The sequence below is a fragment of the Channa argus genome, chromosome 2 (assembly GCF_033026475.1).
Source record: "Channa argus isolate prfri chromosome 2, Channa argus male v1.0, whole genome shotgun sequence".
NCBI classification, from domain to species: Eukaryota; Metazoa; Chordata; class Actinopteri; order Anabantiformes; family Channidae; genus Channa; species Channa argus.
This window is the reverse complement of record NC_090198.1, coordinates 10,467,900-10,486,107: the sequence shown is the minus strand read 5'-3', so window position 1 is coordinate 10,486,107 and position 18,208 is coordinate 10,467,900. Positions and strand designations below refer to the sequence as shown.

Here is an 18,208-nt window from a genome sequence, read left to right as displayed (position 1 = left end):
TGTGCTGGGCCATTGTCTTGTGTAGAGGTTGTTTGTTTTCTCAAATGTAGAGCTCTCAGCACTCTTCACTGCACTGGACTGCATACAACAAGTTATTCTTCTTGTGTTTAGGTGTTTGGTCTTTCAGGTGGACGAGTCTCTCGGTGTGTTGGTGGGTGTGAAGGGAAAAGGTGTGTGGTGTTTTCTGAAGATCAAAAGGATCTTCAGAAAACAGAATCAGCAGTTAAAAAAAGTCCAGTTGACATGATTCAATTTTCCGATAACCCAACTTGGATGACAGAATCTTCACCGACATATGTATAGTAGACCAGTCATCGATTGTTAGGTTTGTGGTTTAATTCCCATATGCTTCTGGACAAGCATCCTTGAGCATGACATCGCATCTGAACTTAATCCTAATGTGGTTGGGGGACATTGGAACAACTAGTGTTGAAACACCTGTAAGACATCACAGGGCCCTTGCTAGACCCCCTCCATTTTGCCTGCTGGGTAAACAGGTTAGTGGTTGATGTAGTTAACATGGGACTGCATGGGACACCTCAACAGCCTTTGGACATATGCATGGCTTTTGTTTGAGGATTTTAGCTCAGCATTCAAAACTATCATTTCAGAAATCCAATCCTCCAAACTCTCTGTATCCTCCATCTGTCAGTGGATCACCAGCTTCCTCACTAACAGTCACAGCACGTGAGGTTGAGGAAAGTTACATCCTGCACCTTGCAATCCAGTGCTGGTAGTCCTCAGGGATGTCTCCTCTCCCCGTACACAAACGACTCCAGCAGACGACGTGTCCTCATCAGCATACCTACGGGAGGTTGATCAGCTGGCGCTGTGGTGCAGTCAAAGCAGCCTGAAGCTGAACATCCTCAAGACTGTGGAGATGACAGTGAATTTCAGTACAACCCCGCCCCCCACCCAATGTCCCTCTTCAAAATGGTCTATTTCAGCAAGTCCTTAAGAGCTACCAGCAGATAATTCTATAGCCTACATGAAATGAGTTGGATAATACTTTCAGGTTTTTCTCCATCTGTGTGTGTGTGTGTGTGTGTGTGTGTATATGTATGTATATATATATATATATATATATATATATATATATATATATATATATATATATATATATATATATATATATATATATATATATATATATATATATATATATAAAAAATTCGTATCAAAAAATATTTTTCATAAAATTCTTTATTCATAAACTTGATGCAAGTTTACAAATTACTTTACATGGTCAAAATCACCCTTGCAATGAGAAAAAAATGAAACCAAACCAAAGCATGCTAACAGCGCATAACTTTATAACCCAGCCACCGCAGTTAATGAAGCAAGGTAAACAACCCAGAATCAGGCTAGTTCAGACCTCAGACCAATATGTCGCTTTGCCAAAGCAGGTTTTTTTTTTTTGTTACTCAGACATTTGTTGGTGTGAGAAGAATTGTTGATTTCAGAACACCACTCTTCCAAAGGTCAAGTTAAAGACAGGTTCACAATTAATTTATTGGCACACAAATCTGAACTGCTGCTTTTGTTGGGAATCCTTGCGTATTTAAAGATAATCCAAGCAGGCAGGGTGTCTCCTAAGTCCATGTGTCTTGTTTAGTATCTGATGTGGTTCACTAAACAACGCACGGTCAAAATAGACCCTGTGCACTGATTTGGGAAACCACAAGTAAACAATTATGGAAAAAAAAAAGGAAACATCTCATTTTTTTACCTCCCACCCCAACCACTCTTTTCCTTCAGTAGCTTAGGGAAAAACACCCATTGATATACTTGACATGCAAAATACAGCAATACCAAAGAGACAGGGTAAATGCGTTCTGAGCCCCTCGTGAAATACAGGAGGGTAAGAGCAAATCCTCACTCCACATATCTTATCGTTCCAAAAATGTTTACGTTTACAGCGTTCAGAAAATCTAAGTGTGTGCAATTTGACAGCGAAGTACACTGCAACTGTCTACTGGTAAAACAGGGGCATCATTTTGAAATGGCCCCAGAAAAGATTGACACAATCAACATTGCATTTTATTACGATATTCTGAAGCAATCCTTTGCAAAGTTGAATGTGCAGCATGTATTCCTGAGTTTGCTTCTCCAGAGAATGCAGGGGTGGGCTTGACAATGTGTCCAGAATGGAGTGATTAGTACATTACCAATGGCAATACAACAGCTAACAACCATGCCAGTAAGTCATATAAAAAATTTTGCTTAGTGAAAGGTGAAAGCAAAAAGGAGGGAGCACTTGTTACATCCTGCATGTCTTAACAAATGTACGAAATGAACATGTTATGTTTAACACCCGTCTCTACCTGTTCTGAAGATGATGTTGCTGTAACTGATACTGTTAGTATCATTGAGGAAATTCTAAAAAAAAAAAAAAAAAAAAAATTAAGAATGAGGAATGACTGTACGAATTAGCGTAACTAAGCTTTCTATGCTGGTTTTCAGGACAATATACTCAAAACAAGGCAAGTAACCACACAATAAAAACACCCACAACAAACGTGTAACTGCATTAATTGGAATGCTCCGCACAGTTTTCTGCATATTATTCACATTACATCAAAGACCTAGCGCGAATAGTAATGAATACTAACCAGAGAGGAGAAAAATGGGAAGAGCTGGGTCCTTCCTGCGGCAAATGTCAATGAATATTTATCAACAAATAATATGGAAACTTAGGAGACTCCAGTTGATCTTCCCAGGTGTGAAGCAAGAAGGTATATGGTTGAAGACTATTGCTGTGAATTTGAAAATCTAGCCGTGGTTAAGAAGAAGATGGGGGTTATTTAAAAAAAAAAAAAAAAGCAGCCACAAGATGAAGGAAAAGTCAGAAGGTAAAGGTCACTTTTTTCCCTAGACTGCAGGATGCAGGATTGGCAAAGTGGTCAGGATGTGAACCAGTTACAAGAACTAAGCAGGTGACTACACCATTAAGCTGTTAAGACTAATTGTTTTTCAGTAAAACAAAACTCCACAACTGTCTTCACTGCATAGCCTTACTGAGGTCCATCCGGTTTGAGTGAGGAGATATGAATAGCCGAACCTCTGCTGTGCCTCCGCCATTATTGTTACAGCCATTAGGAGGTGCTATCAAAAAAGGGGTATGGTGGTCATTTTCACCAGTATCATGAGGATTACAAATCAATATAAAAATGAAAAAAAGAAAAAAAAAATGCAGTAGTCATTAAGCTTACATAAGAACATGGTGTACTTTTGTTTCCTTCTCCAAGAGTATCCATGAAGCAACTTCTCACTCTAAATGGGTGATGAGAAGTTGCAGTGCCCCTGCTGTTAACAGTCAGGGGTATATAGTAATACAGTCTCTGCCCAGCCAAAGACCCAGACAAGGTTACATTATAAACAATTAAATCCTTTTGCAGAAATACAAATTTACATGTTTACATGTGGAGTTAAAATCAACTACATTACAGTGTGATCCAATCTATCAACGCTCCTCTGCTGTGCCTAGTCAAGTCTGTTGTGCTGCCAGCCTAGCTGCACAGCAAGCCTCTCCTGCAGGGAGTGGTCCAGCTGCTGGTTGTGATGATGACAGTGGTCTCCAACTTTAGAGCTCAGCACAGCTGCTGTTCTTCATTATAGGATATCCCAACCTGGCTGCAAGAGTCTTACTATGTTCTTTCCCACATTATGGCTTCAAGCTTTAAAAGATAAGAGGCTTGAAAGCAAGCTAGCCTCAGAAATATGTTATTCCAGGGGAAGGATCTTGGCATTATAAGATAATACATAAGCACAACATTACAGAAGCAGTCTGTTGAGAAAAAGGTGGTGGTTCTTCCTACCACCAGCATTTAAGTGTCCATCTCAGCCACCGCTGCATTATGCCAGGGAATGTTGTGTGCCATTCTCAGATCCGGTCTGTGGCCAGAGCGTCAGCGTCTGCTGACTGGAGCTTTAGACTGCCACTGCAATGAGGATAAAGCCATGCTGCACCTTCAACTTCAACTCACCGCCAGCAAGTATCCATGACATGCTTAACACCAAAACCAAAGGGTGAGTTTGCACACTTTAGTCCAAATTTTTCCTGGAGTGCAGGATGAATGTCACAATTGAAAAAAAAGAGGCTGTGTAAGCCACCAGGATGTATAGAGATAAATATCTGATGACAGAACACCCCTGTGAGCAGGTGTAACTTGAGTCTGTGTTATGTTCTAGTTTCAGGGTGGTCACTGAATGTGGAATTTGGTTTGTAGTTTGAACTTTCATGTAAAGAGCAAAATGGTTTGCAGGATTTTTAAAAATGGTCGTAAGAAGAAAGAAAAAAAAAAAAAAAAAAAAGCAGCAACAATAATAACAAAAACAAACTAAGACATGTGGTCCCAGTGCAGGAAAGGCAATAGTCTGTTTAGCCGTCCTCTTTCGGGGGTGTGTACCAGCCTAGGTCAGAAAAATAACACAGAATGATCATACATTAAAGAAAAACTAAACAAAAAAGCCCAATCCAAGTCATCAGATCTCTACCACTAAGAGTTCATAAAGCATGAACTCAATATAAATTTTAAATTTGCCTTTTTGGCAGAAAGACCAAAAACCAAGTTGAGTTTCCAGTAACAAAATCCAAAGCAATTCACTTCCCTTCAAATCTCCAGAAGCCTTTATAGAAAATATAAAAAGTCAGTGTAGTAATGTGGACAGCATGCATGTAAATGTCGGTCTGGTACATACACAACAGCCCAAGCACTAATTTCCCTCAGTTTTGATGTATAGGAGGGATTTCATATGATTTCAGTAAACAAGGTCAGCACCATGAAACTGGAGACAAAAAACACTCACCGTTCTTTTCATGGATCTGAACCAGGGATTTGTAGGACTGCTGTGCTCTGGCAAGATTGTACTGGTTCTGCATTAAAAGATGAAATTGAAGTCAACCTTAAAGTTTGCATTGGGTTTCTGATGACCGTACAGAACAGAAGATTTTCTCACCATCTTCAATTTCAAGAACAAAATCTTATTTATGGTGCAGAATACTGAACACACATCCTGCCCTTGTTTAACCACTCAATAGCATGCTGTTTTTATGTATGCCTGATTGCCATTCAGGGAATGCCTGGCTCTGACTGCACTTATACTACCACATATCACAGCTAAACACCAGAGTTCCACAAGACTACAAATCTATAAGATTGGTATTCAGTTGAGTATTGAGTTTAATACTGTTTCTGGTTCCATATATGGGTTTGTTTTTACAAAGAATGACTCTGATCAAGTAACAAACATCAGGTACATGTCACAAATCATCCATTGCACAAGTCTCTCTAGTTCTTGACTTCTGCTCCAGCAGAAGACGTTTGCCATCTGGAACAATCTAAGAGTTTCAAGGAAATTTACAGAGAAAATGCAGCAAAGATTGTAAGAATGAAACAAACTATTTCTAATAGAATAAAATAGCAAACCAGACCTGTAGCATAACCGAGAAGTGTAAGCATTACTTCTGCTATCTCATCTAGTCAGGTTCAGGACTGCTTCCTTATACTAGTAATGACTCACATTGTCTTTACTTGATTAAGTTTGTGCTTCCGTATTGCTAAAACCCCAACATGATTATCATAAGCTTAACTTTTAAAGCTTACAACTTTGGATTTGTTTTTCAGCTGTCCCGTCTAAAACATCAATATGGCTTTCTACAAGGACCAGATTATGGGTCATGTTTAACTCAGACTCAAAATGCATTACTGTAACCCTTAAGCATGTTTTTGCATACCTAATCAATTTCTTATCATTTAATGAAAGTGCCGTCACAGAAAGCAAATGACTCTATCTCTGTGTCTGAACAGATCCTGTGCAGTGTACATGCTGCTGCCAGTCTTTTGCAACTCAGTAGTTTTAAAGAAGCCTTTGTTTACATTTTGTACCAAAGTGAAGTGATTTCACACTGGGTCCCTGACCCTGGATGAGACAGGTAATAACGCTAATTGGTCTACAATGTGTTCACCTCATCAAACTGACTGAGACAACAATGAGACAACATTATACAACATTATACAATGAGGCACCTAAAGCACTGAAATATTTGCCCTTTGTTTTCCAAATTAAAAATGTTTTTAGTAGGTGAGGCATACATTAGTGAGTCAATTACAATAGCTCTTACAATAAAGAGATACAAAGGTTTCATGTCAAAAAAAAATAAAATCTAATTTTCCAATTAGATTTTATCCCAGTTGCACACTCACTCAGCACTTTTTAGATTTTTAAAAAGATTAAAGAAAAAACACTGAGAAACATTAACTATATTAAGTCTACATCAAAACATATCACACACCAAACTGGGACCACTTCAAAACATCCTTGTTTTCTTAGAACTTAGCCTAAACTGAAACCTAGGGGCTATTAAAAGAAAGATTGCTGTAACACAGCTGCTGTTTGTACAGTAAAAGTAACTGAACACTGCAGCATAAAAAAAAAATTAGCTTCTATCTTGTGTATCTTAGTAGTGATGCACTGCATCTCAAACATATAGCCCACTTTGGCTGCAGAAACAGGACACACAACAAAACAGGTCCCAGCTAAAAGAAACCAGGCTTCCATGTCAAAGCACTGTCATTATGATTCATGTCATCCATTATATGACAACATAATCACAGGACATTTCCTGACTTGAAAAGAAACCTCTAGTGCTTTCTCACTTACTTTATTGGCTCCAAACTGCACTCTGGCTTTTCCTTTGACTAAAGTGGCATTGATCTGCATGATGACAGACTCAATGGAATAGGCACTGCTCCAACCCTGCAATCAGGAAACTAAGTGTCAGTAAAAATGTAATCCAGACATAAATATAGTATTATGCAGCACAAATTCACATTGCTGTATGGGTTCAAATAAATACATTCAACATACCTGTTTGGTGAGAAGTTCCATACACAGGGCACCTCCTCCAAGAACATAACTGAGACAAGGAGAACAAACAGAAAAAGTCTGAATTCATTTGCAGAGTTAACCTCAAGTTGAAAATAAACCATGGGGACGGAAGAAACAGATAGGTGTACAACATAAATGAACTTACCCTCCAGAAAGCACAGGGGAAACAACCCGGACAAAGGGTGGATCAAACGGGAAATTATCCTGTGGAGACAACAAGCATATACCGTTGAAAACAGATGGTTACACACACTGTTTTAAAAGACACAACCTTTTTTCCTCTCACTGTCTGACATTAAACCAGACTAAACTTTTCCTGTTTTTGATCAGTTAGCATTCTTTTAATTATTTCTATTTGCTAAACGCCTGAATAATGAGAGAAAGAGACAGACTTACCTTCTTCAAAGTCGGAAGTTTACATACACTAAGATCACTTCGTCTTTAAACAATTTGGAAAAGCCAGATCATGATGTCATGGCTTTAGAAGCTTCTGATAGGTTAATTGACAACATTTGAGTTAATTGGAGGCACACACGTGGATGTATTTTTAGGTCACACCTCACACACACCGCTTCCTTTTTCGACATCATGAAGAAAATCAAATCAGCCAAGATATCAGGCAAAGAATTGTGAACCTCCACAAGTCTGGTTCAACCTTGGGTACAATTTCCAGAAGGTGCGACATTCATCTATTCAAATTATTTACTTCTTATTAGATCTTATTTAGATCTCTCTAAGCTTCTCATCGAGCGATCAGAGTCCTGCACTGAACCAAACACAGCTCCCTTCAAAATACATAGTAACAACTTTAACAATGGACAAAGACAAAACACAGCACCTTTCAGTTTACAACAAACACAACTGGTACTTATTAAAGGGGCATCATTAACTCTCATCTGTTCAACATTAACACTCGGCGAGGAAGAAGCCATTACTCCAAAAGCAACAATAAAAAGCCAGATTACAGTTTGCAAATGCAAACAGGGACAAAGACCTTAATTGTTGAGATATGTCCTGTGGTCTGATGAAACTAAAATTTTAATGTTTGGCCATAATATCACCACATTTGGAGAAAAAAAGGGTGACTGTTGCAATCCTGAGAACACCACCCCAACTGTGAAGTATGGGGGCAGCGGCATCATGTTGAGGGGTTGTTTTGCTGCAGAAGGGGCTTGTGCAGTTAACTAAATAGATGGCAGCATGGGGAAAGAACATCATGGAGAAATATTGAAGCAACATCTGTAAGCAATACTGCGAAGTTTGTTACAAAGTGGCTTATGGACAACAAAGTCAATGTTTTGGAGTGGCCATCACAAAGCACTGATCTTAATCTTATAGAAAATTTGTGGGCAGAGCTGAAAAGGCTTGTGCGAGCAAGGCAGCCAACAAACCTGACTCAGTTACACCAGTTCTTTCAACAGGAATGGGCAAATATTTCAGCGAACTATTGTGAGAAGCTTGTGGAAGGATATCAAAAATGTCTGACCAAAGTCTTACGGTTCAAAGGCAATGCTACCAATTAGCAAGGAAGTGTAAGTAAACTTTGAAGAAAGTAATAATACTATTATCTCTCTCATTAACCTGGGATTTAGCAAATAGCTTCAAAAGCCCCCCAACACTGTTTCCTTTTAATTTATTGTCATTGTCAATTATACTTACTTTATAGGAGAAGTTAAGTAAAATGTAGTCCATTCCTTCCTTTTCCTTTAGGACTTGTAAATCACTGTGTAAGGGGCTATCTGGATCCACTCTGTTGGTCAATAATTTATGCAGTCACTTTGTGTTTACGCAGAGTTTAGAAAATAATGTAGAACACGAGATCCTAAAGCCACTTACGTTCTTAATTTGACATGCCATTCATACAGGCTGTCATTAACAAGCTCGACTGAATAGATGCCTGCGGGGGAGGGAAAAAAAAAAAAGAGGATTAATTACAAGTGCTAATGTCTCTCAGTCTAAGTTCAAGAAAATGACTAATGGTTCATCCAACCATTAGAAAAAGAAACCTTCTAAAAACTAAAAAGTAATGCAGGGACATAAAAACAATGTATTCTTTCTAGTACCACATTTAAATGATATTTTTGTCTATTTTTAAAATAAGAATTGGTTAATGTTTTTTTTTTAAACTGCTGTTAAAAGCATGTCATTGTACATATATTTATTACTATAAAACAGGTAAGTCATTTGCACAAAAATAAAGTATGTGGTAGCTTAGGGCACTGCCAAAATACCCACAATGGTGGAGCTGACTTCATAAAAATGTCACCTTTTAAATTATGCTCAAAAGAGTTCACTCTCTATTGTGTGTTTTTTTAACTTGCATGCACTATGGTCCTCGTTTGCTATGTCCACCAATAACCTATCACATCAAAAGAACAGAATTGGTGATTTTTGCATGTGGCTTTGTGTTTATTTGAGTTCTTGTCAAAATGATTTGGCAGTGTGCATACCTGTCTTGTAACTCTGAGATCTGTAGATCTCTCTAAGCTCCTTCATCAAGCGATCAGAGGCCTGAACTGAGCCAGACACAGCTCCCTTCAAAATACAAAGTAACAACTTTAACAATATGGACAAAGAACACAGCACATTGCAGTTTACAACAAACACAACTTCTACTTATTAAGGGGGCAACATTAAAGACAAAGCTTTTTTCTTAATAGGTGTCAATAATTATAACCTCTGAAAACATTTTACTTAAATATTAACTTAAAGTGTAAAATGCATTGCCAAAACATGGATTGTTGGTTCTATAGTTAGAAAATAATTGTTTTTGACACATTTCAGATACTAATACAGCCACTGAACAGGATGATGAGCAAGCATAGAGCCTTTCACTTTATTATTTTCTTCTTAAATGTGTTATATGGTGCATAGAAGCTCATCTAGAAATGTATTACCCTCCCTGCTGCCAGTTAAGTGTATAAATGTCTTATTACCCTATTCCTTAACTGTAAGTACTCTAGTAAACAAAGACTTACATTCAAGTGGTCCTGCCTCTGGTTCTTTCGGATCTTCTCCAGAATGGCCAGATTTTCCTTCTCAATGCCATCATCCTCAGATTTCTTCCCATCCACAGGTTCCTCCTCTTTCATTTCATAGTGGTCCAGATCCTCTATGTCCTGTTGGATTGTATTTGATATCTTAGCCATTTAAATAGGTTTTGCTTCTCAAGGGATACATTGGACATAAAAAAAGATCTGAGGGCTCAAAACCAGTGAGTTAAGAGTTTGTAATAAACCAGCATAATTATCAGTGTAACAAGAAATATATGCTCAATCAAAATCAAATGAAGAATTAAAGCTAACATTATTCAAATACTTTTTGGTTGATAAGCTCTATTACTTCTTAATGTGGGAGTTGTTGAATGCATCTCCCCCGACATACATTCCCAGAACAGCACAAACATCATTGCATAATTTCTTATGCTACAGCTACCTTGACTCCCAAATGTTGCAAATTGCAGCTTTAAGTCACTACTTTAAAATACCTAAACACCACAACAAATTTCTCAAATGTGTGAGTGAGATGCTTCCGAGATTATCTGTACTTTATCCTTCTTGCACCCCAATGCAATGTCCATATTATGGGCATGACCTTGTGGGTTTAGCTCACTGCTGTGTCCTGAATCATCGGGAGGATTTAAAGCGAGTCAGCATGTTGATGATGCTTCTCAACTCATCACTCAACTGCCATTGTTTTAACTTCTAGAACCTTTTTTTAATAGATGCACAGCTCTGACATGCTGTAAACACAACACTCTTTCCCACAGCTCAAGTTTGGTACCATGCTGTGCCTCCTGTATGCACTTATCGCGCACTGAAATAGAGCGGATTTTCACATGCGAGGATGGTCCTTACTCGGATGATCTCCCGCTATGTGTTACATCTGTGAAATGCCACTCTGGACATGATCTCAGTCTGAATTTTCCTAACAATGCTACATACATACACACACGTTATCACTAAGCGCCCAGCACAACACTAAAAAAGTAAATACAGTACTGTATTAGTTATCAAAAGAGGAGTTACCTCTCCCATCTCTTCCTCCTCCTCTTCTTCAGATGTGACCTCCTCTGTCCCATGCTAAACACACAAATCAGACAAGGTAGTAAGTCAAGCTAAATTTAATTAGACTGCATGAAACTCACTATGCACCAGCTTTTACTGCCCATGACCACCGGAAAAGACTAACAACATATTGCAGTAGATGAACAATTTAGATCAGATAAATCATCAAGGCTCTGTGTAGTTTGAATGCCATTTCAATACTAAACAGAAGTGGTTAGAGTATATACATATACATATAAAAACATATTCTTCAACGGTTATCCAATATTGGCCAGTCTGCCATTTGTATCATGCCATGGGGAAAAATGTGACATAAGGCAAGCTAGGCAGCCTTGCCTTTCGTTCTTGTCCGACAGGGCCTGTGGGTAGGGGCTGGTCCAGCATCTCCACATCAGGATGTTGGGGAAGGTTGTACAGCCGACACAGGTCACAAATGAGTTTCTTCAACTGCTGCAAAAGCTAGGAAAGGATAAAGAAGTGGATAAAGAGTTAAACAACAGGATTAAAAACTCAGCTCCAGAGCAATTTGACATTGCAGACCTTTCGTATGAGTGAGCATTAGTGAAAAATATATTTTGAACAACAGACACATCTGAACGAAAGACTAGAAATTGTATACCACAACGTAACAAAAAGTGAAGAAAATATTGGAAAACCTACCACCTCTGTGGGTATGATGTTAGGACTACTGGCCACATCTTCAAAGTAAAGATTTTAAGATAATACATGTATTACAGTAGTATTGTAAACACATGCAGGAAGACATTGTACTCAAAAAGTCAGCTCTGCAGATTTGGTGCAATTTATATAAAGGTTACCACAAAAAACATCTGTGTAACAGACTGATCTTATCTGTCGACAGGAACTTTTTTTACCCTTTACCTGATACGCAGCATTGACAATGCTTTATTTGTTATCTGAATAGAGGATAAAAATTTAACACAAAACATTGAACACACACAAAAAAAAGTCTGTCTAAAAAAACCGATAGCACTTCTAGAAAAACGCATATTGAGCATGCAGCATACACAAGTAGGCTAACTAAACCCAGAATGTCACTTACTTTAGGAGCTGGCTGTCACAGAGCGATATCAATATTTGCCCTGCAACAAACCCTTTTTCTGTCAATACTTGCCAAATGTTTATTCTACTTACAATGTAAAGTGATCTAGAATAAAAAAATGCAAAGTCTCAACTCGCATCAGTTACTTTAACTAGTACAATTCAGAAAAACAATTGCAAGAATGTTGCAAAAAAACTTGAGGACAATAACTTGTATAATCTAAGATTCCATTACAGAAATGCAAATAATACACAAAGCAATTAACACAAATAAAGAGTGTCAATAGAATATTCTGAACAATAATTCGTCCCATTTAGATGCTCATCACAGAATGGTATGATGTCAAAACCATGCAGAGAAACATGCTTCTGCTGGGACCAATATGTGTCACATCAGATATACAATGAAAGCATTTTAGCTGAGGCTACCGACTAACTTCTTAACCTTTGTGTTTTAGTAAACATTCCCCAAAGCCTAATGTATATATTCTGCTGGTATTTCTGAGGAAAAGGGTTTTATAATTAACCTTTATTGTGAATGGTAAAATTTCAGCAGATTCACACAAAGTGTACAGAAAACATTACGTTGTGGTCATCACCACATTGAGGAACAAGCAAGTTAGGATAACTACCAGGGTGCTGCCTTTTCTCACATCTTCCAGCTTCTCCAAAACTTGCGCTAAACTCGGGTCATCAGAGTCCACAAACCATATTGGGGGCGTAGAAGGATAGGATTCCTAAAGACAGTAAAACACAACAAAAATGGGACAGTTCCTCAACACATTTGACCTACATATGCAAGCATTGCAGAGTTGAACACAGTATTTAGCATAGCTACATTGTGGGTGGGTGACACCAGTATTCACAGTGCTGCGATGGCTAACATTAATCTAGGTTAAGCTAGGATTGATTGCCAGTAGGGTTTAATATTGGACTTTTAGCCTGACAGGCTTACTAACAAAACTGCGCAGTTCCCCTTGGCACTGGTAAATGATCGTACGCAAAGCCTGTATCGCACAGCATGAGATTGGGCTGTTGAGAAGGTAGCCTGCTGCATAACGCTAGCTACCAAGTTAACCAGCTAACTTTAGCTCGCTAATGAGCAACAAGGGAAGTGGCTATATAAATCCCTGTCCTTGTGTTCACGGGCACTTACCGTTATATTACAGTGTATAATTAGAAGCTTTTCTCCGGTTACATTAAACTGACAGCTCAACTCGTCGGGCTTCCAGTCAATTATCCTGAAGCGTTCGTGGTTTGGATCAAAAATGGACTCCAAAAACTTCAGTTCGGCCTTTAGCCCCGACACCGACATCTTCCACGCATCTCCGGCCGGGCCGCTGGGGAGGGGAAGAAGTCGGGACTTAGCGTTTAGCTAGCTTAAGCCCCAACGCAAATTTTAATAAAAAAAACACTTCTTTGAAAAGTGCCAACGATATGACGTACTGCCCCTCTAGATGTAGCTGGAATCACAGCGCCAGCTATAAGTGGCGTCCACTCAAATTTCTCCGAGACTGGATAGATTTGCTAATGAAGTAGCTACCTTAAGCTAGCACTCGGTTAGCGTTAGCAATTGAAAACAGCGCAGTGCTTGGCAAGATGCTAACGAGAGTTAGCGAGCTAGTCCGTTGTTGTTGTCTTCCCGTCTATTGTTGTTGTCTGCCTATGATAACTACATTTTTAAGGTCTTGATGTGTCCCGTGGTCCTCTTCTCGCAGTCCCATCGGAGGGTTTGTTGTTATTTACTTAACGGGGAAAGAATCATCCGATCTCCGCGGTCTGAACTTAGTTATATCCTGCTGTAGGTACAGTGTTTTTCATCCCGGTGTAAAACTGTAGCTGGCCTCTTGTGGGGTTTAAAGATGGCGTTCTGCAATCTGCCCGTTCCCGCAGACTCCCAGCATTCAGCGCGTCATCAATTTATTTGAGGCTCAGAAAATAAAGGAAAGTTTACAACAGTGGGTCGTTTAGTGAAACATTTAGGCTGGGGCAGTAGTTTCGAGGTGACTTTAATAGGGAAACAAACAATCTCCCCACTACAGATATTAGGCTACTTGAGTAAAACGAGTTCACACAACTTCAATAAATTGGCCCTTTCTACTTACTCATTGTGTCCCGGTATCTCCAAGATGTATGCAATTATTTACATTATGTTTCCATTATGTATTATGATGCAGTATCAAAAACTCTGGCTGTGGGTTGTTTGTAGGCTTTTACAACACCTTAAAGTTCAATAATATCTTATCAACAACATAATCAGACACTTTTAACTTACAATTTTGTTTCTCTTTGAAGAAACCACATTATGAATTTAAAATGAGCTATTATTTTTGCGTCAAAATACAAGCATCCTTTTAGTCAGCTCTTTTTGTTTAGTCCACAAAATTAATTTTGATTCATTTAATCAGTATCATGATGCCAACTTTGTATATATATCTATATATATATATATATAGAGAGAGATATATATAGATATAGATAGATAGATATAGATATAAATATATAATTTTTATATTTTATATATATATTTTAAAAAATTCCAAAGATTCATATGTCTCATATGTCATGCCAGTGTAAGTGGATGCAAACCTTAATCTAACCCTAACATCAAAATAATGCAAATTCAGTTGGTACAAATATTCTTCCATGGTCATAACTAATGGTCACTAAAATGTCTTTCTCTCTTTATCTAACTCTCTACATATACACTGATCAGGTGCAATATTATGACCACGTGCGCAATTTAATGCAATCTAATACTGTAGCTCTGGTGGTTCTAATGTTTTCAGTGGCCAAAACATAGAACCACCTCTTCTTATTATGCACTCTAGGATCACTCCATCACCCACTTTGACCTCAATTATAAACTCATTTATCACCTTTATGACAGTTTCAACCTAAAAACTGAGAATATTTATCAATAAATTGCTACAAATTAACTTTAATTAAATTCCAATAAAGGCTCAGTTGTACTAGCTAAATGTACATTATATATTATGCAAAAAAAGGTCTAAATACAGGGATGCAAACTCTATTAAATCAACAGCTTTTAGCTTGTCCCTTCAGGGGTTGCCACAGTGAAACATGCTCTGCATGTAGATTTGGCATGTGTTTTTAAACTGGATGTCATTCCACAGTTTTGCAGCACTTCCAACCAGGTAAAGACGCTCCTTAGATGGATAGGTGCCACCTCTCCAAAATGAATGAAACATGGACATTTTCCTAGCTAATATTTGTAACTGAGCAGCGTGTCAACTGTTAAGAAATTAGTTTTAGTAGTTTTATTAGTTTTACAAGCTACACCAGCATTCACTGTACTGGCATTGCTTCATTTTATCTTTTATATCAACCAAGAACAGTAAATGTGACATCTGTGCATTTATAAGCATTTGCCAAGGTTTTTGATGAGCATCCTCTGCGTGCCAGATTCTCGCTGCAGTAGCACCTGGTGTCCACTCGGGGTTAGTGTTGCCTAAACATTTGAACATCCCGCTGGTATGATGAGCTTCTCTTTAGTTGTTTCTGCTCTTTGCTGACTTGAAATTACCTACCAGGACAATGCCACAGATACTTCAAGAAGCAGTCCTATTAGTCTTTGAATTCAGTTAGACAGGTCAATTTTGGTTACATTGCTTCTGTGATTAAGCTTGTTATCTGGAAAAATTGGCATAGAACTGACTGGCATAGAATAGTGCTGTGTGATCGCCTCCAAGTATGCTATCAGAAAGTCTTCCTTTTAACAGAACTGATATTTCTTTTATTTGTCTTTCTCCAAATTAGTGTCCTATAATATACAATGGATGAAATTGAATACTCACTGTAAAATCATTGCTAGAAGCTCACTTCTTCTTTTTAGGAGTTCTAGACCTATCGTAGTATCTATACATTCAGTGGATTTAGCAGAATAATGCAAATGTTAAAATGCTTTGAATATGTTAGATTTTTCAAACTTTCACAACAAATTGATTTTCTTTTTTAAAGGCCAATAAATTAATTAAGTGGGCAGCTACAGCTGATTGACCTACAGCTGCAGACCAGTGCCTTGTAAATGCACGAATGACCAGGCGTTAACTCATGAGAAGAGCATTCTCACTTGAAAACAGGGATGTCTTCTTACATTCCAAGCCACACTGCCACCCATATATGTCAACCTCTACATATTTGTTTTGACAGATTTTCACATTCACTGGAACATTCCAACTGTGTGCATTAAACTCTAGCAATCTACCTGAACCCACTGAAGTGAGGTCAGGGGCTTTGTTAATATAACAGTTCTCCACAAAAAGTCAAAGTTCCAGACCAGCAAATACAGTAATTTATGTTTGTGTGTGTGCGTGTGTTTGTGTCTGTGTGTGTGTCTCATCATACTTTGTTCTGACTAGGCCACACAGGTTTGAAGGGTAGTTACTGAGTTCCCCATTTAAATATCACAGCCTACCTGTACATATGAAGGTGGTTGAATGCTCTGCAAAAATATGGTAACACAATCAGTATACGCGACAGAAAACATGGCAATAGTTTAATTTACCTTTTAAGTTATGAATGCTCTAAAAGAGTGGGGTACCAAAGATCGTGGCACTAGATTAAACCCAAAAAATAAACCCTTTATTAAATGTAACATATTTAATTCACATCAGGAAGTATAAGATTTGTTTTCCTGCTTTCAGCACATCCACCTGGCCACCACACTTTTCACCTCTTTAAAACTGCCACGTTATCAACTGCATCCATTCTTTTGGTTACTGTAATAATTCTGCAATAACTTAGGGCTGTATTAATTGGGCTGTGTTATTTGATGTATTGGTAAGACAATGACATGAGACCCAAGATGTCCAAGTGGAGTGGTGAAAGGTTACTACATAACAAAACACAGTGCAGATGGAATTGTACAACTCTGTAAAATTAGCAAACCACAAATTTGGTTTGGTTGTGACAATCTTGAGACACCCAGTTAAGAAGAGCATTCACATTACAATGCAGTCTGCTAGGAATGCACATAATTAGCCAACACAGTACCTTAAAATATGGTATGATGTGCTGCATCATCAAATTCCCCCCTTCTACATTCAAATAACAGAGAAGCAATGAGTTATTTTCAAACACAGTAAAAGCGTGTGTGCATATTGCATTTAAGCTTTATATTATAGATAAAGCCTTTAGTTTAATTACAGTAACAATTGTTTACCTACTGAATTTAGACAATAAAGTACCGCATACTTACATGGAGACACATAGTCATATTTCAAACAGTTTTTCATAATTATTAGATGGTAGTGCTGTGGACAAGATATATGTTTCTTTACTAATTGCATCTAGAGTATGACATCCATTTCACTCATAAAGGACATGCAAATGAAGAGGAAGGGACAGTCAGCTGAGCAATTGATTGCAGACTTCAGGGTTAGAATTATGTTCCATTTATGTTAGGCTAACTGTTAATAAAGCAGCTCTGGCAAACAGCACATCAAGCTTTTTCAGGGGTCAGAACAAACTAAATCAAATGTCTTTGGTTGAATCCTGATTGTCTTTTCTGCATAGTTTTATGATTGAGCGGCTGACGTGTAGTTTGTCACAGTGGTGACTGTGGACCCGCTAATAAAGAGGCAGATTGTCGTTGTCTTCAGTGATTTATTCGGCTCCTCTCTCCTCCATCTGGACTAGATGAAAAGTTAATTAAAACCCTGCCTTGTCTGCTCATTCCATCCCAGACAGTAAGAGCAAATCATCTTCCGCCATTCACAGCCTTTATTTTTTTATGAACAAAACCAGATGTAAAGTTGAAAAGGGTCAGAATGAAGGCTTAACATACCTTCCCTTTAGCATAACCTTAAACTTCCATATGGATGTATATCCACAAAGGCTAGCATGTTTTATTGTCGTCATCCCATTCAGTTGCTCTCTTACAAATTGTTGTATGTGAAAAGAGGTAGCACTTTTCCTATTTAAACACAAGTGTCTTGGTTGTATATTTGCTGTGGGTACAAGAATTGGTGCAGAAAAAAGCAAAATACATTAACTTAATCCCCTTTTTACTCTTATAGCTTCATTGCATATAAATGTGTATTGTAATAACCAGTTCAGTTCATTGGTCCACTAAAATGTCCTTATCAACAAGTTTTTTTAAGAAGAGCTGCATAAGCTGCAAGGTGTTAAACCAGTGCCTTGTAGGGATTTGGATGTGTTTAGAT

At 38.1% G+C, this 18,208-nt stretch overlaps 1 protein-coding gene across 3 annotated transcripts; it reads right to left on the bottom strand.

The window, feature by feature from the left end:
* Positions 1-1,185: 1,185 nt before the first annotated feature.
* Positions 1,186-13,909, bottom strand: LOC137113629 (ubiquitin-conjugating enzyme E2 Q2-like). Of its 3 annotated transcripts, none has more exons than XR_010912767.1 (14): positions 13,177-13,908; positions 12,653-12,757; positions 11,295-11,417; positions 10,920-10,973; positions 9,870-10,010; positions 9,342-9,426; positions 8,728-8,788; positions 8,551-8,641; positions 7,037-7,095; positions 6,871-6,919; positions 6,664-6,759; positions 4,810-4,876; positions 2,613-4,413; positions 1,186-2,379 (listed from the first exon to the last, which is right to left on the bottom strand). XR_010912767.1 is itself a non-coding variant. In XM_067495286.1 (14 exons), the coding sequence occupies exons 2-14, from the start codon at positions 13,333-13,335 to the stop codon at positions 4,382-4,384; spliced, it is 1,122 nt and encodes a 373-aa protein (XP_067351387.1). In that variant the 5' UTR covers positions 13,336-13,360; positions 13,467-13,909; the 3' UTR covers positions 1,186-4,381. The 3 variants fall into 3 exon arrangements, 2 of the variants coding, with proteins under 2 accessions (XP_067351387.1, XP_067351385.1); XM_067495286.1 differs by having other exon boundaries at positions 1,186-4,413; positions 13,177-13,360; positions 13,467-13,909; XM_067495284.1 differs by having other exon boundaries at positions 1,186-4,413.
* Between the last annotated feature and the right edge of the window lie 4,299 nt (positions 13,910-18,208).

Excerpts from the sequence above, each read along its gene's own strand:
- LOC137113629 (XM_067495286.1), bottom strand. The coding sequence starts at position 13,335 with ATGTCGGTGTCGGGGCTAAAGGCCGAACTGAAGTTTTTGGAGTCCATT. Across the intron at positions 10,974-11,294 it reads CTGTCGGACAAGAACGAAAG|CATGGGACAGAGGAGGTCAC; the intron begins GCAAGGCTGCCT and ends TTGTGTGTTTAG. Across the intron at positions 8,642-8,727 it reads TGGCATGTCAAATTAAGAAC|AGTGGATCCAGATAGCCCCT; the intron begins GTAAGTGGCTTT and ends ATTGACCAACAG.